The 26,790-nt window shown below is 36.3% G+C and overlaps 1 protein-coding gene across 7 annotated transcripts in view; it reads left to right on the top strand.

Moving 5' to 3' along the window:
• TCF12 (transcription factor 12) overlaps positions 1 to 26,790 on the top strand; it is a 174,612-nt gene that overhangs the window by 81,080 nt on the left and 66,742 nt on the right. For all 7 annotated transcript variants that reach the window (XM_042803706.1, XM_042803704.1, XM_032990141.2 and 4 more), the window contains exon 7: positions 19,713 to 19,777. In XM_042803706.1, the coding sequence (XP_042659640.1) occupies positions 19,713 to 19,777 (65 nt within the window). The remainder of the gene's footprint in view (positions 1 to 19,712; positions 19,778 to 26,790) is intronic.

The following is a 26,790-nucleotide window of genomic DNA, read 5'->3' on the forward strand; positions in this document are numbered from 1 at the left end:
AAATGGTGGAGTCCTACTGATCTGGGCACATATAGCATTCTAAATGTGAAAAGTGCATATTAGTAGTTTGTTTAGTCTTTTACATTTCAGTTGCAACTCGTTTGACCTTCAGCTCCAAGGCATAATGTAATTTCAAGAGAAGAAGCACTCCTTGTCACATTTGTTTTCTGAGTGTCTTTTGAACAGTGTAAATACTTAACAGTATAGTGTGATAAGCTCTGGCCAAAATGTCTCCAGATCCTTATGTCCATAATGTTTATTATACTCCTAAGTCATCAATAACACAAACATAAATTAGCATTTGTAATTGGCCTTTTTTTGCAAATAGTAGTCAAAAGCAGCTAGTGCTCTGATTCAAGTCTTGGTGTGGTGTGATCACATCCTATTGCATAATTTTTTTATCTGCTTGTTTTAAAACTTGTCTATGATGCCTGCTTTAAATGAAATAAAATATTTTCTTTCACCAAAAATATTGGCAAACATACAGGTTTTTTTATAGTTTCAACTTTGTTTTTTTCATTACTGTTGGTCCGGTTTGTTTCAGAATTTTGTCTTAACTTATCACCAAGTACAGAAGCGCATTCTTCCATTGATTTTCATCCCACTTTGTCCTTTATCTCTGCTTGCTTGCTGTTGTTCAAGGGTTGCTTTATGAGAGGTGGGAGTGTTGTGCACAGTTTATTTTGGCAAAATGAGTAATGTTGCCATTGATCTGGGTCTGAGCCGACCGCCCTTCCTCGGGCAGAAGTTCTTAGTTTCAGGTTGTTTCCTCCTTGCAGGCTCTGCTCAGATTGCAGCGTGGAGCTGATGGTTCAGCTCTACCCAGCACTCTATTAATATGCACAACATGACCGGTTTCGGGGGAAGGTTATTAGAATGCTGGTTTGTATCCTCCAGTGAATGAAATGATGTGTGATTATGAAGTCATCAGGCATGGACCAGTAAGGCTCGAGAGAGCCTCCCCCCCAGGTCCTGGGGGTGCCATTGATTGGTGACCATGTGTTTGTGCCCGATAGACTGTGAAATGGTGTGTTGCTACACGGCTGTGTTGCACCTGCGCCCCACCGAGGTGATTGATTGGTTTGGTCATGTGGAATGTTCCCATCTGGTCTGCAGTAATGTGGTTTTTTTTTCGTTGCCTGTTTTTTTTTTTTTTTTTTTCCCTTCCTTCCTCTTCTCTCCCATTTCTCCTTCATCTGCAAATAGCAAGCGCTGGCTGCGTAGTTACAGCAGGCAGTTGCAAAAGGCAGCGTGAGTCTTTGCCTTGAGAACAAAGTGGAGCTGCTGCAAGAGCTGTTTTTTCATTTCTGCTAAAAGATCAGATAGTCTGTGGTGTGCTTATGAGCAGCTTTGGGACATCTATAATTTTTTTTTTTTTAAAGACTGAGGGAGGGACAGGATGTGACAACCAAACCCCCAAACCTACATGTTACTCTGCAGATTTCTCACTGTTTTTACAAAAGCGCTCTGCTATTGTAATTAGATTACCCAAGTATCAGTGCATGTGGAAGATCTTATTTAACTGCAGAAAAGTAGTAGTTTATTTATTGAAAACTACTGATGTTGCACTTTAAATGCCAAGAAATTATTTTAGTTCCTTTAAAAAAAATTCTATAGTTACATTGGGCGGTCTTGTTTGATATTTCTTAATCTCACTCCTTTTTCATAATTGATCTATTCATTCCACTTAATGACTAATTACATATCAGAGCACATCATCAGCAGCATTCATCATTGTAGAATGTAATAATCAATGACATTTCAACAAAGGAAAAAATAAATATGCAAATAAGGACTCATTAACATTTGCATGAGCTGTTTGAATAATCACGTTGCTGACAAGGCTGTAATTAACAGAAATTGATGCTGAGTTCAGTATTTGATAGTGTGTTTTCTCAGCGTTTTATTGTTGTCACTGCGGGGGCTGGAATGAAGTTCTGCTCTACTTGTACCTTGACTTAGGCTTGATGTGATGGGTTGTGCCAGGTAGCAGAGGCTTCTGGGAGTCCTTAATTCATCTGTGACCTACACTTAATGCATACAAAGATATTTTACTTAAATTACAGTATTATTAATGAAGGACTGTTCAATTCTTGGTAATTATACAGCAACTGAAGACAAATCTTCTCTCCAAAGTCAGGAAAACTAAAAATTATTCAGTGTTTTGTTTTTTTTTTTTTTTTAATTGAGAATCTTTTACATGAGTCAGGCACTCTGAAACTATAGGATTTCTTATTTGCATTGAAAATGAGGTATTGATGTAGGGTTTTTTGGTGCTGTTTTTTTGCTTCTTGGTAATCTGGCACAGTGTATCAGTGTCAGGAGGCTTGAGCTTTATTGTAATTGAAAATCACTTGCTAAGGAAAATGTTGTGTAATTATGAAATGTACAGTCTCTCTGTCTGCCCCCCTCCCTTTTTATTATTGCAACTTTACTCCTCCCTCCCTCTTTTTTTTCCTGAAGCTTCCTCTTTTTGTCATGGATATCAACTGAAATGCACAAAACACAATAAAGCTGTTTATGTCAGTTTTTTTGGATGACTGTAAGTGCTGATTATAACAAGTTTAAGGAATTTCCTTTGTTGAGTGTGTACCCATGCCATATGGCTCAACATGGAACATTAACTTGACAGGGATAATGGATTGTGGTATATGGAGACAATTTTGCCCGCAGCTTCACTATAACTCATTCTGGTTGGGGATCACAAGTTTATAATATAGGATGCAGCAAACATCCAGATGGATTTACTTTACATAAAAGAGTTGCATTTCTTTTTATTTCCTGCCTGTAATTGGAAAAAAAAGACTTTTGAAAAAAGAATTAAGAAGTAGTAAACAAAGAATGGGTCTTATTCAGGGAAGAAAAATCTGAGTGAAACTGTGTATATATGTGGCTGAACTGTTTTGGATACACTGAATTTGGATAGGTGAAGTGTTGTTACTTATATGTACACATACAAGATCTTTCAAACAATATCTCAAGTGGTTTCACTTTTCAAAATATTTCAGTTTAGCTCCTGTTCTAGAAATATATAATGTTCAAGGATAGTGTGAAAAAAAGCTATTTGAAACAAATATCCAATTTTTACTTAATGATAATGACTTCTTTTTTTTTTAAATCATAAATGAAATGACCACTTAAGTACCATTTGGTGCTTTGATAATACTCTGATGGTACCCTGTTTTATTTTAGGAAAAAAAATAAACCTTATAAGCTTCTTGTAATATAAGGAAATAAAATACTGCTGAAATAGTTTAATTTGTTTATTTCAGTGGTTGGCTGGTATAATAGGCAGTGTCTAAATGTCTTAGAGTGTAACAAAAGTCAATCTAAATCTAATGAGTCCTACTGAATGATCTGTGTGCACAAGGTAAGTCCTAATTTTACAAATACTTCTACATCTCAGAGATTTTAAGCATGCATAATCCTGTTAAGCACGTATGTAGCTGTTTGAAGGATCAGGGTCATAAATCCATATTTAGGATTTCAAATAGAGCTACATGAGATGGCTTGAGCATTCCTGTGCACTTGCGATTGAGTTATACTCCAAATAAAATTGGGTGCTTTGCTATCTGAAAAGCAGACATCTTTTAGACATCAGTTTTGGAGAATCTTTTAAAATACTAGGTTTTTGAGTCTCCGGAAATCTATACCTTCCTTATCTAAAACAGCTGATGTATTTTTTTTTTTTTTTTCTTTGAACCACTATCCCATGGATATGAATTTGTTAATTTTTTTAATTAGCTCTTGAGGTAAGTACCTGAACAGATGGAGAAGACATGGTTCATGGTTGGGGAAGAGGGATACTGGTTGTGATTATAATAGATACTGTTTGTCTGTCTAGTCTCCCTCCCCCATTACTGACTTCAATAGGTTATCATCCCAATTTAGCATCTCTAATCATTATCCAAAGTTTCAGAAAGTAAACAACTAGAAAGAATCTGCTTTTGAGAAGGGAGCTATAAAAAGGATCGCTGACTATTGAACTATGAAGAATCAGTGTTAGCTTAAGATATGGGATTTCTTTCAGTTTTTCATATTGCAAATTATACTTTAAAAAGCTTCTCTCGGTTCATTCATCTTCCCCCTGCACACCAAGGCTGTATGTCTGATAATCACAGCCAGGTGGGAATATATTATGGATTTAAGGACATTGTTGTTTGTATTCTTACTATAAAGTCCCTTATTTGCTACTGCTGCTGCAGTTACAGACAGATAGTCTCAGGAAAACACATGATATATCTTTAACATTTTTAATAAAACTTGCTCTGGATTTGAAGTAGAGGAAGAACAACATCATATCTAGTATGCCAGTCAGGTGGTGGATTTCTCTAATTTATCATCTACTGTTTGGAAAACACTAGGATGGAGAAATATGCAACAGTGTTGCAATAAACTTGAAGAATTTAAACCTGTAGATAAGGAAATTCTTTCCAGGAACTCTAAGGGGAGTTGACAATTTCTACCAGCTTCTGGTCTTCTAGTCTCCTTTTTGGCTTCAGAAGGAAAATAAGAGTCACAACCTCAGCAAACACTCAATAAAATTGAGATTTTGAAGATAGCATTTGTCTCTTCTTTCAGCATTTACTGACCCACCGAGGAACTTCTGCAGGACTCTACTTGCAAAATAATATGAACGTTTTTCCTAGATTACAGTGATGACTACCTGCAACATAGATTACACTCCAGTTAATAGTATTCTGTGAACGTGCGAGTGCTGCATTGGCCATAAGAAAGCTTCTTATTTGTGTGTGTTGTCTGTGGTTTTTATTCAGCTCCTGGAAAAGCTACAAAAGCAGGCTTCGCTTTTTTCTGATCTTGTAATCTGTAGTGGCCTGTGGGGAGCGCACTGATGATCCAGTCTTGTTAATGGCTTAGTGTAAGGATGTTATAAAAGTCCAGTAGGTTGTCAGTAGAAAAGCCATCAATAGAACTTTATTAAGAGTAATGCTTGAAAGCGAATTCCTCTGGCCTCTGACAGTAAGCCGCTGTAACACTCTTTGATCCTGAAGGGCCTGCTAAATCTCAAGTTGAAGTCAGTGGCCTGGGTATAAAAATCAGGGAATTTTTAATTTTTGTTTTGCTAATGATTTATTAATAAGTATTGCTGTAGTCTTTGGATTAACGTTTATTGAGCTGTATTTTAGAGGAACTTGGTTGGAAGGGGAGTCTTGTTCCATTTGGGTGTAAGGAAGTGTCTTTAGGTTATATTTCCCATCTGATTGGCTTTGTAATGATCTAGACATTTCTTACAACACCGTGGATAGGTTTGATTGCTGTATATGTGGATAGCTCAACCGTCAGCGTGATGCGAGTGCGTTACAACAGGAGGGGGAGCTCTCACCACAGCAGCAGCTGGGCAGGGTGGGGAGCACGGAAGGGCTTGGGAACAGCAGAGGCAGGAGGGGCTTCAGTAGCTACAGAGGAGAGGAGCACGCTGAGAGAGCTGAGAACGTGCCACCAACTCTCCTCCATTTCAGACTCTTCTTGGAAAGTTATTTTCGTCATATTTCAGTAGTTTTGTGAGGATGTTTGTCTTCTTTCTTGTCCTTAAACGCATGCATGCTGTAAGCCAGGACTTTGCTTCTTCACTTGGAAAGCATGTATAATTACTATATTTCATGGCCAAAACAGAAATGGATTTCAGTCTCTATAATTAAAAGAAATTAGTTTCTAGCTTAAAATAACACATCCCTTAAGTTGCCAATTGATTATTATTGACAAAGTTACATTTTTCAATATTTTCAGAAGTTTTGACAGAATTTCTTGGAAACTATATAAAGAGTAGACTATCTGAGATGACACCTTCTTCTTTGTCAGATTTCTCTGTAATCAATCTGCAGTCCACCAATATTCTCCTAAGTGTATAATTGAAATTATATGAGCAGTTTCTGCTGAGTTTAGTTCATTCATATACTTCTAAGTACAAATGTGCTTAGTTGCTTTACTGAATTGGTGCCTAAAAATGTTTCTAATAAGTGTGTGGAGTATTGTTTAGGTCTTGTTTTTAAAGTGGCTTTTATAATCTGACCAATGTGATTGAGTCAAGGTGTGTATAACAGAGGTGTGCTGACCAGTGTTAAAAGGTGAGTGACCATGTACTTAAACTGAATCTTGAACAGATGAAAAGCTAGCTAATATGGGGCAAGATTAAATTATTAGTTAATGGGAGCCTTACATCTTCCCCAAAGGCAGAGAATACAGTCTCTTAGGATATCTTTCATTCTCGAGAGAGGTGTGCACTGTAATGCTCCTTTCGGGGTGAGAAGCAGCACTGAAAGCTGAGTGCTGTTCCTTGTCTCTGAAGTGGCATGTGACTTGTTCCAGTTACCAGTTTTAAGTGGTTCCTGTAATATTTTTCTTCAACAACTCACTTCAAGCAAATGAGTTGGAATTGTAACAAGGAGCAAAATTTGAAGTTATTTGGCCAAAAATTTCTTCATAACTGTGGGGGCAAATGCTACTGTTACTGAAGTCTTGTTTCTGGTTATATACTTTGTTCAGTAATTTGGAAGACTTCACATTAGTAGCATTGCTTGCAGAATTGAATAACTTCATTTCAAGACAGAACACCAGCAGGGTTTGAAATGTTTGAGTTTGGCAAGAAAGGGCTTGTCTGTAAAACAATGAAATTGCGTTGGGGAAATACAGTGCCTCTGTTCAGCTGAGGCGGGCTGAGGTACACTGTGAGCTGTTGTGAGCTGCAGCTGCATTTACCATCAAACACTGACATGGTGCCGATGAATGTTTTGTTTTTAGTGTCATGGAAACTGTGAGCCAAAGAATGGATATTCTATTCATCTGGGAAAATAGCAGTTCACTGCATAAAACATCAGTTGCTTCCAAAGCAGTTCTTAAAATAGACTTTGTGAATATAACCCGAAAAGTAAAAGTGCAACAATTTAAATTACCTCAGTACTACTTTGTTTTTCTATTACAATATACATGTGAATTAAATTACCATAGAAGTAGTGAGAGTTTTAAGATACAACTGTAGCATGGAACCCCTACAATGATTCAGTATTTTACTTTACTGTGCAGTTTTTAATCTAAAAATTGAGAGGTCCAGACATTTCAATAGTAGCCTTAATCCTTTTTATTACCTTGCTTCAAATGGTTTGCTCAGAGCAGAATAGTTCTGGTCATCATTCAGTATCATTTACTGTTCCATACAGCGTAGCGAAAATCATAAAATTCACTGCAGAGACCAGGTATCCAAGAGAGTGTTCTCATGGGCAGAAAAGGAAAGACAGTATGGAATAAATAGTGTGTGGGGTTTTCAAATGCGTGAATATTTTTGCAGAGCCAGTATGTAAAGAGTAATTAAGGGAGTTAATTCTGTTGAATTGGAAAGTTTAAATTTATTTGTTTTGCTTAAATTTTGATGTTGATGGAAAAAATAATTGAGATCTGCGTATAAGAGGTAAAGAGAAAACAATACAGAAATAGATATATAAAGTTATTGCCCTGCTGTGGAAACAAAGGAAGCTGAGAAGAGAAATTGGAGGAGCAGAAGTGATTTGACCTGAGTGATAGGAAGTTGGAGGGAAAATTACCAGTTGCATGATTTCAGAATTGAGGATTCTGGAATGGATGTGATACCAGTTAAAAGAAGGGATGCATTGTTGTGAGGCTTCCTTCAATGTCCAGTGAAAGTGGTAGGAACCTTTCTGTTGACCATATTGCTTTCTGTCTTAGTTTTGGTGGTTTGGTTTTTGTTTGTCTGTTGGAGAGGGGGTGTGTGTGTGTTGGTGTTGTGATGTTTTGTTGTTTAGGGTTTTGTTTGGTTTTTTTTAGTGGTGTTTGGTTTGTTTTCAATTGAGGGGTCCAAAATTGGATGCAGTATTTTAGATAGTGTGATGAGTGCTGACTAGAGGTGGATAATCGCTCCCTTCCACCTGCTGTCTCATGTGCAGCTTGCCCTTCAAGACCACTGGTCATTCTCAGCAGACTTGATCCCCAGCCTGCACTGTTGCAAGGGTTTGTCTATCCCAGGTGCAGGACTTCACATTTGTTATGGTTGAGTTTTATGAGGTCTAGATTGTCTACATTCCTTTGAATCTAACTGAATCTCCCAAATTGTGGTCTTTTGTAAAATTTTTAGGGCGCACTCTGTCTTCTCCTCCAGACTACTGATGATGATGTTAAGCAGGACAGTTCTGTATACACTGTATAGTTGGTAATGAAAAAATTATAGATGCGGGGAGATGGATAAAAACATGAATTTAGGTTGAAGAGCAACTACATGAGAAGTAAAATAGGTGCTTGAGATGTTGAGACTTAGTTGAGTACTCAAGAGAGAGCAGGATCAAGAAAAGCCTTTTTTATAAGTGTTTATGACTGTTTAATATCAAGAAGTGATGTGTAGTTGAGAGCTTACAGCAGAGATAAGGGCTAGATATGAAATGGAAAAATGTCTTTGAAATTAATCCTAGTTTGTGTATAAAAGGCTTCTATAATAATATGCAATCTCCACAGTTCCCATTTTGTAGTGCAGGGAATTGAAGTACAAGCAGGCAAAATAGATAAAAAGATACAAAACCCACATGGTTTTTACTTTCACTCTTTAATACCATTTGGGTTTAGAAGGAAGATTTTCACGTTGCAACACTTCCAGGAACTGTAACCACATGTTCCTAACCCCAAGGTAGACATTTGAGTTTTCCTATTCAATGCCTGGGGAGATTCCCTGTGGGATTTGCAAAGGCCGGTGTGCCTCTTGGAGAGCTGCTGAGGCAGGCTGACGGGAAAGGTTAGGATAATGGTGGACTGTGAAAGTTTCCATAGACACCACTTTCTTCCCCAGGATAAATCTAGTTAAAGAACAGGAGGCTGTAGGGCCCTGTCTCAATCCTGCAGACATCTTTTTGCACTTGGCTGAATAAAAAGGCAGCTTGCTTCTTTACATGCAGCTCAGAGTGCTCCAGATCAGTGACCTGTCGTCAGTTGTTTCAATCTGCCAACAAGCTCTGAATTTCCAGCAACACATTTAGATTGTCAGGTTGATGATTTAAAGAAAGAAAGAAAAAAAGAAAAAGACTAAATATAGGGGCAAGGTTTGGGTCACGCTGATGTCACTGAAACATTCAGTGATGATCCTCTCTTTCCAGTTACATTCTAAAACCTTGTCTCATGCCTGGCTTTTATTCCCTTAATACATTATTATTTTAAAAGAGTAATTAGATTATTCTTTTAAAAGTCATCCAGACTTTTATCAAAATATTTTATCATATCAAGGCACATACCTTACAATATTGGCTACATTGATAGTGTACTCTGCCATCTTCCAGTGTAAAAAGACACCTTTCCCACAAATTCAGGTTGACTAGCATTATCATTAACCTATCTAATCCTTTATTAATAAAATTCCATCTTGGTGATCTCATTATTTATGATTTGCTTTCAGAGGAATAAATTATTTAGGTAATTCTATTTGGTCATTTTAAATATTTTGCAAAATTAACTTTCTTGCAGAGATCTTGCACTTCCTGAATATCCTAAGACTAAGTAAAAACTAGTGTTAATATTTGAGAGAACTCACTGGCTTATATATATTTTAAAAAATGTTTTTTGATCATTTTGGAGTCAGGTTATCTAGACTGCTGATACAAAATGCATAACATGAACAATTGCTTTTATGTCTTCCTTGCTGTTGAAACAGAAAATATTTCATCTTTCTTATTCGTGTTATCATTTCTATAAAATAATGGCCAGTATTGCTACGAGTATTCTTGTTGTTCTTAACATGCTGAGGAAAAATGTTTTCCTTACCTGCTTTAGGTCATTTAAAGCAGCATGGTGATACCTCTAGAAAACATGGGTAGCCAAGCAGAGAGGTAGTATTTATTGATATGTGAAGTTTTATTCTTTAGTTCATTGAACAGCACACGATGTTCCTTGGTGGTTTTAAATCCAAGAGTTATGTTCACCTTAACCATGTCTGGACCTGGTATATTATTGTTAATGTTTCTTCAGTTATGTTCCTTTGACTGTTATGGTCTTTTATAAAGGCTGTTTATCAAAAATCTCACCTCCCAAAATAAACAGCGAACATGTTTTCCTTTGCAACTGTGTGTTGACTTCTTAAGTCATATAAAACCAAAACAAAACAATATTCATCCCTCAGGTGCCTTTATAGTAAGGTATCGGTGTTTTCATGAATGTATGGAGATGTGGGGTGCCTACAGATGAGGGTGATGGTTTAGAGATCTGTGGGTTTTGAGTGAGTTTTTAGTAGATACTTAAGCGTTCATTTTCTGTGCAGCTGCAACACCAATTTGCCCTTCTGTAACACAGTGATGATCTCTTGTGCAGTTATCTTCAATGTTTCAGGCCTTGGAAGGGTTGCTTTCAATATCTGGACAGTCTAAGGTCCCTTACTGTATATACTGGTTTTGTACTGAAGTAAGAGCACCTATTTTAAGCTCTTAGCATATTAGGTGTTTTTTATTACTTGAAACTATCTAACAGTTCCCTATGGGGTTTTTGACTCACCTTCTTTTGGCTCGGTGTGCTTGCATATAGTGCATGAATAGTTAGGAGTTTTCAGACCCCATTCAGGAGATGGCTCCTTGCACGCACTTTCTTGTGAGGATTTCCCTTCCTGTTCTAACAGATAATTTGGTATTCTGGGGTGCCTGCAGAAATTGTTCTCTTAAGCAGCAATACTGGGAAAACACTTAGCATGTTGTTTTGCTTTCTTCTGAAATCTGTTTTAGCATCTAATGGGTGTGTGGAGTTTGGAATTTTTTTGTTTCCCCATCCCCCTACCCCAGTCTAGCAGCTACTGGTAGTCTGGAGACCACAGTTGGGGAATACCTGATTTACAAACTTCTATCTCTTTGCGATCAAGATGGCTGTATTGCCTGTGAAGGATGAAGCTTTAATAAGTTATGCGAGTCATTCAAATAACTGTCAAAACTTTTGTACAACAGAGTACTATTGTATGTGTTTTCCACTTGTGTTATGGTAGATGGTTATAAGTGCTTGCCATGTTTGTATCTGTGTTTATATAGAGAATGGGTGAGGGGAGAATCTTTCTTTGCTGACAAGGCTGGCTTTTCACATTTAATGAGAATAGGTCTTGGATGGTGAGAGAGGCTGTAGATACCTACAGAAGAAGTAACTTTTAAAATTTTTATATAATTTTTGCTTTGCTAAATTACATTTTTTATATATAATCTGTAGTTAGTGTCACCAAAATAATCTTTGAATCGGACACAGGTCTAGTATTTTGTTATAAAGTGTGGATTCCCTATTAATTTCCAATTATAAAATCCTCTTGACTTTAGATTTAAAAGTGTACTTGATGTTTAAAGTCACTGATAGAAGCTGAGTAATTTTTGTCCTTAGATGTGGGACAAATTCCACACCAGGAGAGCATGGGTTGTTTTTCAAGTTAGTTGTAAGTAGCAACTTCATTAGTTGCTTGAATATTTTAATTAAATCCTATGGGGATGAGATGAGGAATGTGGCAAAGGGAGGACTATTTTAATAGACTAAGTGAAGACACTTGGATACTCTAGAAATAAAAGGGGTGGGTAGGTGAGGTGTGTAAATTCATGTGATAAAATGCCTTCTTGTTGCCAGTGTGGAATGTGTGTGTATTCATATGCATACTGAGTTTGGTTATTGTCTTTTGGGTATTGTACACCCCTGATTTCCCTCAGTATATTTTTAGTGTACCAATTTTTAGTGTGTTTCCTCCACTGGATATGCTGTCTATGTCTAACACACATTAGTGTGTTAATAGAGCAGTAACAGTATTTGTGGTAAGGTTAGCCTAGGGTAGACATACTAGTGTAGAATTGAAACTAAATACACTAAATAGCTATTCAAGAATTATTTGGTTCAAAGATACTGGCCCACATATGCTTTGGGGAGGAGGAGAAGAAAGTTCTTTCTTCATTTAAGAGGTTTGTACTCCCTCTTTTCCCCTTGCCTTACTCATGTTACTCATGTGCACCTTCCTGCCAGAGACTTCAGTCCCTTTTAGCCTTGCAAACATTTGATTTGTTGTTTAGCACAGCATAAGCCTGGTAAGTGGAGGGACAGGAATAGTACTGAGGAGGAGCCTTCATGGATCAGGCACTGATGGAATAGAAATGTTCTCAGTTTGACGTGAGCATATAAATTACAAGTTCATAGGGTCAATCCAAATATAATGTGGAATTTAGTCCACCCTTACCTCCTGTGTATTTGAAATACATAAGAGCATTAATAAATTGATTTTATAGTTCAAGATCTGTATAGTGCTCTGCAAACTGACAAAATATTCCATCTTCTCTTAGAAGTACTTACAAATCAACAGGATGAAAGTGTCAAAGGCATGTCTTCTCGAAGCAGGTTCTTTAATACCGCTTCGCACAATGACATTATTTTTAAAATACTGCGTTAAAGAAGCTGTAAGAAATACCTTGACTTCTGGCTTTAACATCTTAATAAATGTACCCTGAGATTTATTGCCTGGTCAGTTCGATCAGTAGAATTCTTACAGTGAAAGACATCTGAAAATGTCCACACAACTGTCTCAAAGAACTTCTGAACTTTTCTAATCTTTGGAAAGCACAATGAAGAAAAACGCCTTTTTTTTTTTTTTTTTCCCAGATGATCCTGCCAAATGTCAACAAAAGCAATAATTTAGTGTTTGCTGTCCAAAGCAAATAACGGTTATAATGGGAAGTTGATTCCAGGTAGTTCTGGCTTCAGAATTTCCACATTTTGGATCATTTAGAGATGAAAAACAGTTCTTGCTCCAAGTAAGACAAATAAGTAATAGGACTAGACAGTAGAAGCGTAATGTTACCTTACAAATGAGAACTTATGGCATGGAGAATTTTAGGAGAGTTCTGGCAGACCTGAGACTGGACAATTAAATCTCATAAATCTAATTTAAAATCACAATCTTTTACTTCTTGCAGATTATTAGAGTTGTCCTGTAGGATCATGGTCTTTCAAAATTTTGACCAAAGGAAGGAATAGGGGATGAATGTGTAGCATTAAACCCAAGCTTGACTAAACCTTTTCTTCTCCTCTCTGGGAAAATTGATTTTAGATATCACAGTATGGAGGGGGGAGTATTTTTTTCCACTGGTTATGGTCTGTACATATCATTTTCTCATCCATTCTTCAAGAACACATAAGCCAACATTCTTGAGATTAAATGTATAGCCTGCGTTGATGATCATCACTTGGGCATGACATTCCTTGTTAAATATGTTTGTATCTTTTCTTCTGTTCTGTTATTCTATTACAAAATTTTCCAGTAACATGATTTTGCTACGTATGAGTTACCAATCTGAAGCTTCAAAATTCGTATGAGGAGTTTGCAGACAATTCATGTTATGTAGCTTTGACTCTTTATTAAAAGGTAAGACAGTGTGGATGAGTTTGCAAGGCTTCAAGGGTTATTGATTGGGAAGCTGTTTGCAGTCAGAAGACGACTGAGCTAAGATGGAGGATGTGATGAGATAAAGGCTAGGTTAGGGAAGTGATTACGCCTGGGAACCTGCTAATCACTGACCTCTGTAGGAATCCTGTAGTCTATCACCAATCTCACTTGCACTTGGCATTTTCCTGTGTTGCTGCTTCATTGTTCATAGCTGAGTGAGTAATTTGGCTTGGGATGAACAGGAGGAGGGTGCTGCAAGTCCAGCAGCTGCACTTGTTGGCACTGGCTGGTTAAACATTCTCAGTGTAGCCAGCAGCATGCTTGGCACATGTTAGCCAATAATACTTAAACAAATTGTTGTGAAGAGAATAGGAGGTCATTTGTTTAAGCTCTTTCTTCAAATTGTGTTGCTTCAGGTATCTGTTTCATTTCCATGAGTTTTGGTCACAAGTATTATAAGGAAAAATGTGTGTAATATTTTTATATGTATTCACATCATACATGTGTGTATCGTACCTTTAAAATATTAGAGATCAGTTTGTTTGTATAAGACAGATATTAAAACTGTGACAGCCTGTATTAACGAGTAGGCCTATGTAGCAGTAGAAGAGGAAGAAATTATTCCTCAGGTGCTGTGGGAAATATCTAGATACGTAGAAAAACATTTATGGCTGCATGTGTCAGTCTTGCCTTGAAGAAGAAGGCAGCACACCAAATCCTAGGAGGAGGACTGGTTTTGTGTTTTAATCAAACGTAATTTTTTTTTCACCGTACTGAATAATAGCTGAATAAAAATTTTTAACATCCACAAAATTTTAAAAAATAAAGACGACCTGTACTGGAGGCAGCAAGGATGTTATTCTATAAATTTTGCATATTTTCTTTCTACTTTGTGGTAAGTTGGAAAGTGATATTGAGTTGTATAAAAATGTTTATTTTGTTGAATGTTTTTCTTGCATCATTCATATGCACCTCTCAATATAGCTTTTGCAGCTTATTTCTTGTTGTATTGGATCTGCATATGAAAAATTATTTGAAAGTATTAATTCTGTGGGTAACAAAGACATGTACTTTGTTGCTGGATACTTTGTTTACTGGATGTGGAGGGGGAGAAGGCAGTGTAAAAACTGATTTCTAGCCAAATCTACTGGCATCAGTTTAATAACTTAAAAAATAAAGTCCTTGAATCTATCAACAAGGTTTTGTTATAAACTGAATTTTGCATAGGCTATCTGTTGTGACCGGTTAACAGCATTATCAGTGATGAAACAATGATCAGGAACTGTAAAAACATGCTTCGGGATTTACTGAAAGATGATTCTCTGTATAAGTAGGGCAGACATACTTCATGTCTGACAAACAGAGCAGCTGCCAGCTGTGGTCACTATGGTATTCGTACTGGATGATAAACTTTGCTTCATTAAAAAATGTTGGTGCTTTCCATATTGCCAACCAAATAAATTCTTAGCAATGCATAGCAAGATCTTTTGTCTATAAAAGGTTAATTCTGTGGGAATTCAAATAATTTTTTGCACTTATGTTCTGTCATCCTCTCGTAAACCAAGCATTATCTGGAAACAGAGGGAAAATGCTGTTTTACTACTGGCAGGCATTTATAGCACATTCACTGAAGTAGTCCTCAGCTGAGTTAATGTAGTGCTGTTTTCAGCTCGCTATCACTTTGCATCTTGCTGTTTCAGTTCATTCTGTGTTAAGAGTATTTAGGCTGCACAGCTGTTATACAGATAGATTTATTATGGAATACAATTCCTTGTGTGGTATTCAAAAGCTATATTAAGTTGTGAGCGTATCACATTCAGACAAGCAATTGCAAAAGAAAAATAATTATTTACTAAATGCCTATTAATGTTTGAGTTGGTATAGAATGTGTCAAGGCTTTATGTTTATGAAGTTACGAAATAGTTGTAGTTCAAAATGCTTAGTGGGATTTTCTGGGTTGAGCTTTCAAATTTGTAGCCTTTGGGCTTTAAGCATGTTTGGTGGTTAGGTCACTGAAGATTTTGTTGATGAAAACACATGAAAGTTAATAAAAAAAAAAATACAAACTCATTCCAAGTTATTAAAAGATTCAAATGCCTTGTGAGTTGATCTGTGCAGATTTAAGATTTCTGTATGTAACCAACTCCATTATTTTTACATGTCTGTTGCTTTAGTTCAAATCTGGTTGGAAAACAAATGTCTCGGATGTAGAGCCATCGATATGTAACCTGAAGAAAAATTTACTATGATGCTACTAGTAATAGGTTTTTCTCCTAAAATGATAACACGTAACTTCTGAAACATGTGAGTTAGGAGGTGTATGACAAAGGTGATCAAGGAGCTGATGATTCACAGTAGGCTTGTGTGGGAAACCCTACTGCACAGGTCTGCTGGGAGGTGTTGGGGTTGAGAAAACTGGCCAAAGCTTCTTTACTTCTCATAAATATTTTGTGAAAATAAAATAGAATCTGAAGAGGAAATAAATTTTATTTAGGCACTACTTTACCTTCCCAACTGATATGTCTACACACTACCCTACAGCCACATTCACACAAACCTGTGTAAATGAAAACATTCAGTGAGGATTTTGTCACTTAATTGTGTTTTTGCATAACCCTCTCCTCCTTCCAATTAATGTCAGGTGCTGTAGTGAGTTTCCTCATGTCCCCTTAATATGCTGAGCATTAAGGTTTCTGAATTTCCAGCTATAATAAAAAAGATACTATTGCAATCTGTGTAGTGAGCACTGACTGTGACAAGACCCTCCTGAGAGAGGGTGTAGAGGATACAATCAGACAGAGGGTGTAACATAGTGAACAGCAAATCTTGTGAGGTAAACTTGCAAGATGTGTCAGGGTCTGATTTGTCTTTCAGTGTGACTGTTTTTAAAGTTTGCATGCACATAAACAGTAAGTTTGGGTTTTACAGTGATCTCTACATTTTTATGGTCTTTTGTCAATCTGTAGAGAATCTGAGTAATTAAGGAAGGTATTTGATAAGCTAAAAACCACCAAAGGGATTCTGCTTTGATACTGTCCTGGTTCGGGCTGGACTAGAGTTCCTGTTTGTTTTAGTAGTGGGAGGAGTGCTGCAGCACCCTGAGACCCCAGGGGCTCCCCAGGTCCCAGTGCCCTCACCTGTGTGTGGGGGCGGGGGGAGCACAGCTGGAGGGCTGGGCCCGGATTGGCTGATATTCCATGTCATGTGACATTGCGCTCACCATATAAAGGCAGGAGAGGGCCGGGAGAGGCTGTTACTTCTGGGAGTGCGGCTGTGGGGCCTTTGTGTTTGGGATTGCTGGCTGGGAGCAGGCGGTTGGCGGGTGGTGAGCAGCTGTATTGTACATTACCTGCTGATATTGCTGTCAGTGTATTATTCTGTTACTGTTATTAAACTGTTTTTATCTCAACCCGCGAGTCTCCCTTTGCCCCTTCAATTCCCTCCCCGTTCCCAAGGGGGGGAGGGTGGGTGAGCGGCTGTGTGGCATTTAGCTGCTGAGTAGGCTCAAACCACGACAGATATATTTGGCTACATGTTTGAACTTTATCGAATGCCAGAGGCTGCACATGCATTGATCAGACATTATGTATGGTTCCTACCTGTTTATTAAAGCAGTGAGGAAGTGTCACCTTAAACCTGACATTACCCACCTTTCAAGTACTCAATCTGTAGAGTAGTGGAAAGTATTTTCTCTTTCTGTTGATAAGTAAACACTACCTTGTGACATTTGCTTACAAGGCTTTAAATAGTGAGAATAGCATCGTGCCTAGACTGGTGCAACTGAAGTGTGTTGAAATGACAACAGGCAATTTGTAGTCTATACTATTTCACTTTTCCACTGTGTTGATAGTGAAACCATCCTGTGATACTGCCAGACAGAAGGGTGCTAGGAAACCTTTCTGATGAATTATCATTGAAGCTTCAGGGGCTGTTGATGGGATCCTTCTTCTTCTCTCAAGAACAGTGCAACAGATGTGCTCTAGCAGTGCCCAGGACAGCTCAGCTTCTCTCTCCCATCCTTCTGTTATGCCAGTGTGAGGATCATACTGCTAGCACTGTAGTTCTGTCCTGCAGAAGGGACAACAGGATGTGGTTTCCATAGTGCAACAGAGAACCAGCAATGGGGCTTGAATGTGGGCTCGATGTGTATTTCTGCAGTGTGTGTCTGTTGATTTTTTGCTGTTGTATAAAAATATGTACCTTTCACATTGTGACACTTATAGTTTTGAGAGTCATATCTAAGTGTTTGCACTGGGAATGTGTTTGGGGGACTGTCGCTATGAAAGGCACCATCTTGTACTTGATCCTAGGTAGCTATCCAAACCCTTCATAGAAAAGCTTAGCTGTGTAAAAACAGCTTAAATGTTAATTTGCTCCAACCGTAATTCCTGATAATTATTTAGACAGTGCAGCATCAGGCAGCCTTGACCTTCCTCTATCATTTTTTAGAACGGAATTTAGTATAGATTGGGCTATTCTAGTCAGTTCATTTCCTGTAGTATGAACCTGCCAAACTTTATAAGTGATAACATTTAACTAACATCATTTTATACATCCTTATCTAACAATTTCTTGCTTGCTACACAAACCATAATTTAAATCATAATTTTTCTAGCCTCTCTAATTGACTCTTATACAAATATTTGTTTTAAAACCTGCCTGGAATACTGCATACTTCAGTCGAAGTTGTTTATCATGTGGTGTAAGATTCTCATTTTCTGGAAAGAAAGTGCTGAGTCTCGCTAAATATGAACAGCATGATTCATCCTACTTCATGTAATTTTGCATGCTACGTATTTTATTTGCTTGGTGCCTGATAGTTGTTAGAGGCAAGTATCTTCAGCAGAAAACTGTTAACTTTTTCCCTCCCTTTGTTATAGCAGAGCTGCCATTTTTCAAGCAAACTATTGTTGACTAGACTACCTGTAGTTATCAAGATGATGCTATTGCAGAGATGTTGTTTCAAGAAATTCAAACTTCCTCTTCCTCTCTGCTTACACAGGATGCACTATTAAAATGAACAATAAGCATATTTCAGTTTTTCCTCTTACAAAATGATATTTAAGAATTTTTGGTGATAAGAGAGAAAACCAGAAAAAGCAAAGGAAGTTCTGTTCTATAAGTGCAATTGGAATAGCATGGAGCTATTTATCACTGGAAGGAGAATGTGTAAGAGAGGCTACTTTTTATTCTTATGAGAACTGGATATCACATGCGTTGTTTAGAAAATTGAATGCCTAGTTGTGTAAGATGACATTCATTTACAAATAGAATAAGTATCATGGTTTATTAATGCTTACCTTTGGATAAGGCTGAGTGGTGTTATGGGGTTTTTCTTAGTTCTAACTGTGTCATAATTAGGGCAGGCATATGCACTTGGTGTTTTCTCTTAGGCATGTACTTGATAACTGATTCTTGACATTGTTCAGCAGAGTCCTCCTATTCAAGATTTTTTTCTTAAAGTGTTGATTGATAAACTTCTGAGCCACACTGGAGAACTTACACTGAGTTTTAGTACACAAACATGCTAGTTGGGTGGCATAGCGAACACATACAGCACTAAGTAGTTTTTCTGCAATTGACAAATACCCTGCTAATATCTTGTGACCTCAGATAGCAACATTAGAGGGCAGTCACTCTGAATAAGGCACTATATCCAGTATGTGCTGCCTACAGGCAAATATTGCATATATGGCAGAAGAGTCTGTTTTTCTGTCTTGAGCAGTATTGCTTGAGTTTCATGTACATTCCCAGTCAGGTATAAAACAAAAGGATTTTTAAGGATTTAAGGGGTGAGTGTCAGAAACTGAATGATTCAGCTATGGTTTAGTTTGATGTGAGTTTTCTTGTTGTTCTGAATTGAAGTTTTTTTCACTTTTCCTCCATTTTTGTTTTGTTTTATTTTACTGCTTAGTATATTTGTCACCTAAAATACCAGCTACATGTTAGTTTTATGTAGGAAGGAGAAATGTCTAGAAGTGTTTCTACCTTTGCTCATTAATAATGGAAGTGAAGCTGCACCATTGCCCTTTTTATTTAAACATGCTGATAAGGATATTTTATAACAGTAAAAAATTGCAGGAGTTCTTTTGTACTGATCAGTTACATCAGAAATAGAATTAGGTAAGTATGTCATCTATTACGGTAGTGGTGTTTGACTGTATTAAATGCAGATGTATAAAAGCCTACTTTTATTCAACTTTATTTTCGTAAATTTGCTATGATGCTAACAGATTTTCTAAATTGCATACATAAGGACAACTGATGCAGATACTTAGCAGATTTTCAAAATAACCTAATTTCAAATGTCTTTCTTTTATAGGAAAAACCTCAGATAGAGGTCCCTTTCCATTGTATGGTAGAGATACGGGGTTACCAGGCTGTCAAGTAAGTATAGTGATGATGGAAAGCAAATGGAATAATCTGATCTAAAATCTAGTTTAACTTACTCGAATGTGTCAGACTGCTAAACATAATAAAGAATGTGTTCCACAATTTGCAGAATAAATTTTTGGGGGTTTATGTGGTCAAATTGCCTTGCACTCATATACATCTACTTAGAAGAGATACTTTTGCTGTGTGCAAGTGGAATTGGTTCTGTACCTCTTAGCATGAAGTCCTACATTTTTAGTAAAGGGAAATTATGACTAGTCTGAACGTATTGAGCAATGTGCTTCAGTTGTATGTATCACATATTTCCTACAGATCATCATGAAATGAGTTTTTTACCCTTTGCAGTTATTCTTTCCTCTCTCCTAGTCTGCAAACAAAACTGCAGACCAGTACTGACTGCACATTACAATTAGTCTGTGATATGTGGATTTTTCACATATAGTTTGTCAAAAAATGCCAGTAATTGCTGAATATAGTTCATTAGTTAAGTCATACTCATAGTGGAGATCATGTGCATTTTTTAAGGAAAACAGTGTTACTAGGCTTTCAGTTTTTAATGGTTAGGTTGTCCAGTGTAATACTGTATTTTGTCATTTGGTGATGTATATTTTAATTAAGAAAACCTTACTTTTATGTGTCTAAACCTTCATTTTAGAGTGAACGTTTATTTTGTGAACCACATAAAGAATACTCTGATCACTGTTTAAAAGTTTGTTTTGAATATATAGTAAGTTTGAATGTTTAAAAAATATAATTAGCATTTGATTACACTCAATATTTATTGACAGAGATTTAAATAACATATTATGTTTTTAATTCTAAGAAATTAATTTGATATGCTTGTTTTCTCAAAGAAGAATATTTTTAAATTTTATTGTAAGTAGACTATTTGCCTTGTATTGATATTTTCAGCAGCATCTTTCTTCTGGAGGATAAAATTTAGCATACGAGCTTGACATCTTGGTTTTGAGTCTTTTAACTAGTAGTTTGGGAAGCGTGAATAGGCAGCACCATGTGGTAATGCAGTCCTAACATCACTTCCCCTATTAAGAAAGGATCATTCTCACAGCTTTTACTACTTCTCTGCAACACAGATGTGACGAACAAAGACCCATTTGTAACGGTATGGGTGAGCTTTCAGTAACGTTCTCACAAAAAGCAGTATACCTCTAAGTTCAAGTTATGGGCTTCATATTATTGCCAGGCTAGACAGTAAAACATTGTATTAGTGTTATTACTATTGTTCAAATAACTCCGTATGTACTGTATTTAAATATAATAAATTAAACTTGACATTAGTTTGGAAGAAAATTAATTTCCATGTTACTCTTTCATTAAGTTAATGTTCTTTATTGGAAAATGGGTTTATGTTAACTTTGCATAAAATTCTGTTTTGATTTGCAGTAATGAGTGTAATTTCTGTTGTTTGGCTTCTTACCGAGGAAAATGCTTCTTTATCTCCTAATTGTTTATATCTAGTACAATTTAATATTAATTTTTTACAAGTAGCTATTTTGAAGCCAAAATCTTACACATATTTGTTTCTATTAACATCGCTTCTAATTCTGTTTATTCCTTTGATATACTTTGTACTATTTCCTCTCCTACAGTTACTTCTTTCTTAAACATTTTTAGTATACAATGGGAAAAATGTTATTGTGGGTAAATCTGTTTGATTTTTACATTCAGGATAATAGAAAATTATCATAGAATGCACTTTCAATTAAATTTTAATTCCATTTAAATTTGTGTTAAGTTACAGTTTGTACTTTAATTTGATCTTGTCAGTTAAATCTGGCAGTGTTTGAAATCATTTGGTAACTTAGAACATGGTGGGTTTTCTGAATCTTGTTGGTGTTTTGATTTCTTATAAATCTGTGGCAGTGACTGTAACACAGCTCTCATTATAGCTACAATGTTTGAAAGCTATCATAGAGAAGGTCAAAAGCGATCCTGAGAGGTCGTTTTGACGATCTGAATGAAGAATCAGCTGCGTTGTCCCTGAGAGATGCTTGTACAGTCAGGTCTTAAAAACCTCTAGAGATGAAGGAGACTGCATGACCGCACTGGGTTTTGTTTTCCAGTATTTAAGTACTGTACTTACTCTTAAAAGTTTCCCTCACACCTTATCTAAATATCATTGTAATTAAAGCATCTAGCTCTTGTCTTACAGACAATGAACATGGAGAAGAATCTATACTCTTCTAAGTCTGTAGAGGCTGGAAATCCATTAGATGATTAAGATGATAAGGAGTCCTTAGAAGAGATAAGACATAAATGGAGTTAATTTTTACATTGGTGTGTATAGTGCAGATTATAGTACAGGCATACTTTTAATAGCAGATATGGAATGGGGTATATCTCAAATTGAAATATTGGTAGAAAAGCTTATGCTCTGCACTAGATGCTCTCCGTATGGAATTCCAGAAGTTTAAACTAAGTAAAGTACCTCACTGAAGGCCTTACCATTATGGCAAAAAGAAATTTCTTGGATCTTTCTGACAATGCTGTTAATTTTTTGCTATGTAGTATCAGCCTTTTACATAACAAATATCTAGTCTTTGATACTTGTTTGGTCATGGTCTAAAATTTCCCAGTAACTTCTTACTGTAATGCTGGCCAGCTTGTCATTCCTCAGCCTACGTTTTTCAGTTTATAGGTTCCATATGGAAAAATGTATTTACTTTAACACATTACTTCTACCTTCTCTAAATTGTCAGTGCAATTTTGAATTCCAGGTTTGCACTGCATTTGTAGATCTTTCTGGGTTGCTTTGTAAATTCAGTAAATGTGGTCTTAATTTTTTATCCAAGTCACTAATGAAGAGGTGGTATGATGCTCAAATCAGACACCTGCAAAGTCTCAGTTAATATGTTCACCCAGTGTTGATTATTAACTCCTAGCTACTGTTTTTTAAACATCTGTATTCAGCAGTAGTTTTATTTGTCCTCGGCTCCGTAGTTCACCTGTGAAATGTAAAAGCAGTAAAAACCTTATTAAAACATCTCCTATGCTATTTGAGAAGGAAGTGGGATTGGTTTTACATAGTTTATTCCAGCTGAATCCATATCACTTCTTCGTTATCTTTTGTCATTTGCAGTCTATTTCTTCTAGTATTCTTCCAAAAAATTAAATTCTGATTGTTGAGGAATTACAAGCCACTGCTTTTATTCCTCTCTGAAACAAACCATCCAACCCCACTACTTTTTAGTTTCTGCACTCTCCCAACCATGAGCTTTCAGAGACATCAGCTAAGGTTTCTGAAATTGCAAGAATGGCAAGAGCCAGTCTTCTGAGTATCTTATTGGGTACAGATGAATTGAAAATACCTAACTTCAAATACTCGTTGACCTGTTCTCTTACTGACGTTCTTTCCATATGTCATTGGTGTAAATGGTATTAATAACCCAGGGTGGACGTGTGATAAGTTTTAATTCTTACTTCCTATTAACTTTACAGAGGGCTGGATTGAAAATTTTCAAGACCCCTATGAACAAAAATGTTTGACTGTTTTTGTCACTTCTCACCCTTTACTGAAAATGATCTGAATATTGATTTGTATGGACTGTTAGCTATCTACAAGCTTTATATTTAGGCTGTAGCAGTTTGTATGATTGATTGATTTTTTTCAATGTAGCTTAAAAACCTAAGCAACTCGGGTTAAGAAATGTGATTCTGGTATAACATTTAGTCACAGGAATGTAAATATAGCTACTTTATGAATATTTTACCAAACAGGAACTGCATACTTTTGGATTATATTTCCATCAGGTGTTTTAAGCCAGCCAAAAAGGAGCATCCTAGAGTATAGCAATTTTTACTGGGCCCATTCATACAAATAACAGTGTTTAATAAAGTAGTTGCATTTATCTTAAACTGTGGGGGTTTTATGTGGTTCAGTGTTAAGAAGGTTAATGGTGTATGTTTGTATGCTACATGAAAACCTGTGCTTCTCTAGTGATTTGCAATCAAGTTCTGAATCCTTTTCCTTTTTTGACTTTATTTGTACTTTGCTGCATATTCCTTCTGACAGGTATTCGCTGTATTCTGCACCTTTCCAAGTCTCACTGCCTTTTTTTTTCTCTCTGATGTTTCATATATTATATAGACTCTAAAGTGCATGGGTAAGATGACAAATTGAGGCTTATGCAGAGCTGGTTTATATGAATGTCAAAAAGTTTTACTTGGACAAAGGATTGACAGCTTTTAGAAGAAATGTAAAAACTGTATTTTGCTGTGAGAATGAAAGGCAGTGCTACATGGCTTGACACAATGTCTCTATTTGTATCTTGGACTTGGAGGAGGGGAGCGCTTGGTTTTTGTGCAGGATTCCACCATTCCTGTTGGATGTGTAATTGCAAATTTGGGAATGGCATCTTTTCACAAATCTTACATCAAATATAGCTTAAATTTTCAGAAAGCTGCTTGCAATAAAAAGGGTTTTCTTTACATTTGTGTAATTTAATACTGAAAACTGTAGCTTATGTAAAAGAAATGAGATTAGATTTCAGATATTGAATGCATGGCTCCCATTTCCAGTATCATCAAAAAGGTACCCAGCTGTCACTGCACATTGCTTTGACAGGTCTGAGCTCTAAGAAAGCCGGGAATCTGCACTGTTTTCAAAGTGAAATTGAGATAAATGTGCAATACGTGTATAGCCGTTAGACTAATTCTTCTAATTGTTTTTGTGGGTCTTCACAGAAGCTAACTTTATCCCCATGAGCCTGTATGTGCCTTGGCTAATTGGCAGGGAGAGGTGGGGGGGGACACTGTTAACCTAACAGTGCCTGTTCTCATGTGCCTGGCGAAGGCTGTCTGTCCCCACTGGCATCACAAGGCTGAAGATAGTGAATTATTTGTGACTATCCCCTTAATGTTTTATTTTAATTCTAAACAATCATTCATGAAAAATAGACATTATGGATTTCTTGACATGTGCAGATAACACATTTACCCTCCCTTCATAGTAATTTCAAGTCCACATACTATCCCATGTGCAAGAAAGGAGATAAAATTGAGTGCTAAATATGACATGCTAGGCAAGAACTAAAGGGGCATTCACTAGTTTTTGTTTAAAGTGGAACTTTTCTATAAAGAGAAGTATATTAATTTATTTTTCTAACTCACTAATATATATGTTCTATATGATAATGGGACACTAAGTGTTATAAAACCCATTTAGAAAGAAGTTTAATTAATGATAAATCTGTAGTATACATGAATGCTGGAAGGAGCTATGGATTATATTTACTAAATACATTCCACTTTACATAGAATAAGTTATTTATATAGTACTGTATAAAATATATGCTACTCTATATAATACATGATATATCCATATACTACTATATATTTAATGCAGTATGAAACATAGAGGTCATATGAAGAATTTATGTGATACTGTGTATACTATGTATATTTTATTTAGTAGTGGCAGATGAATTTTTAACTCATTTCTGCTGCTAAAGTTTTGTGCATGTTGCTAATAAATAAGCCTGCTTCAGAATCTTTACTTTTTGTATGAAGAAAAAAAATCCCATAGGAAGCTGGACCATCAATGTTTCCAGTAATATTGCTACACCATTTTCCCTTTAGTAGCCATCAGTTCTGCTATTGCTGTGAAGCTAATGTGAGGTGACTCACTTAGCAGCATATTATTGCATCATTGCAACATGATGTAAGGCACATCAGGTATTATTAAATTAGCCTGAATTTTACAATATGACAGTTACGTTTTATGCACATTAGCACCACACTTAGAGCTCCTTATGGGAATATACTTCAAGTAAACATATTAAGACATAATTTCAGACAACTTTTCAGGATTTACCAATTTCTTCATCAGAAAAAAAAAAGCCTCATTGGACTATTAATACAGATGTAGCTTCCTTTGTGCATCCTCAGGGCATGTTTTGTGTTTCTTAAATTACTTTAAATATATGCTCTTACTTGGGTAGTACCTTGAAGAAGAAACTTGCTGACTTTTCACTGATTGTTAAAGTTGGAACAAACTCATTTATCTTCTGCCTTTGCCATGATTCAACACAAAAACATTCTTCTCATCTGTGTGCCAGTCAGAGAAAGCTAGATTTGTATACGCCTGACTCACTTGTGCTGAAAAATATTACAGAATTTAATAGAATATAGTCATTGAGCTACTGCAATTCATACTGTTGGCTTTTTGCAAAAATTTGTGACATTTGTTTGCTTATTGACTTTCTTCACAATTTAATGTGGACCTTTAAAGGTTTGCTTCTTGTTGTCTTCAGATTTAGCAATTTAAAGAATAAATTTACAAGCATGAGAAACTGTATTAGCTGTTAAATTCTTCACAAATTAAAAAGTTTGGTTTATTTTTGTGCAAAAAAGTTTAAGTCCCTTAACAAACACACTATAAGAACTTTGAAAGAAACCCCAAAAATGCCTTTAGTGCCAATTTCTTGGGCAATTTAACAAATTATCACTTTGGCAAAATAAATGTTTGCAAGTGTATGTTACTCTGCCTTCGCATAATCAGTAATTTGCCTCTCTCAAATTTAGAAAGACTTTAAAGCAGTTGGAGCAGAATGCAAATCTAAAGAATGATCCTGCAATGCTGGGGAAAGTAGTATCTCAGAGCACGCTCACTCTAACAGCTGTTTCACAGGTTGAAGTGTAATAAGAGTAGAACTCCAGAAATTTGAGCTGTCTAGGGAGAACATAAAAGCTCACTCACATTGTGCATAGAGGAAAATGGCAACTTTTTTGTGTTACTGGTGAGGTGAGGAATATGCAAACAAGAATGAAATCAAGTACCCATAGTAGGATGTAGATATCAGCTTGCTGCATAGAGAAAAATTAATAGAACACCAACTTAGGATTTTTAATATGTTCATAAGGTATGTAATTTTAAGATTATATATATATATATATATAAAGTTTAGTGGAGAAGATGAACTGATTTTATGGTTTTTTACTAAAGCATCAGGTAACATTAAACAGCTGGAAGTATAAACTTACAGACA

Source organism: Tyto alba, unplaced genomic scaffold (genome assembly GCF_018691265.1).
Source record: "Tyto alba isolate M040663 unplaced genomic scaffold, T.alba_DEE_v4.0 Super-Scaffold_41, whole genome shotgun sequence".
In the NCBI taxonomy this organism is placed as follows: domain Eukaryota; kingdom Metazoa; phylum Chordata; class Aves; order Strigiformes; family Tytonidae; genus Tyto; species Tyto alba.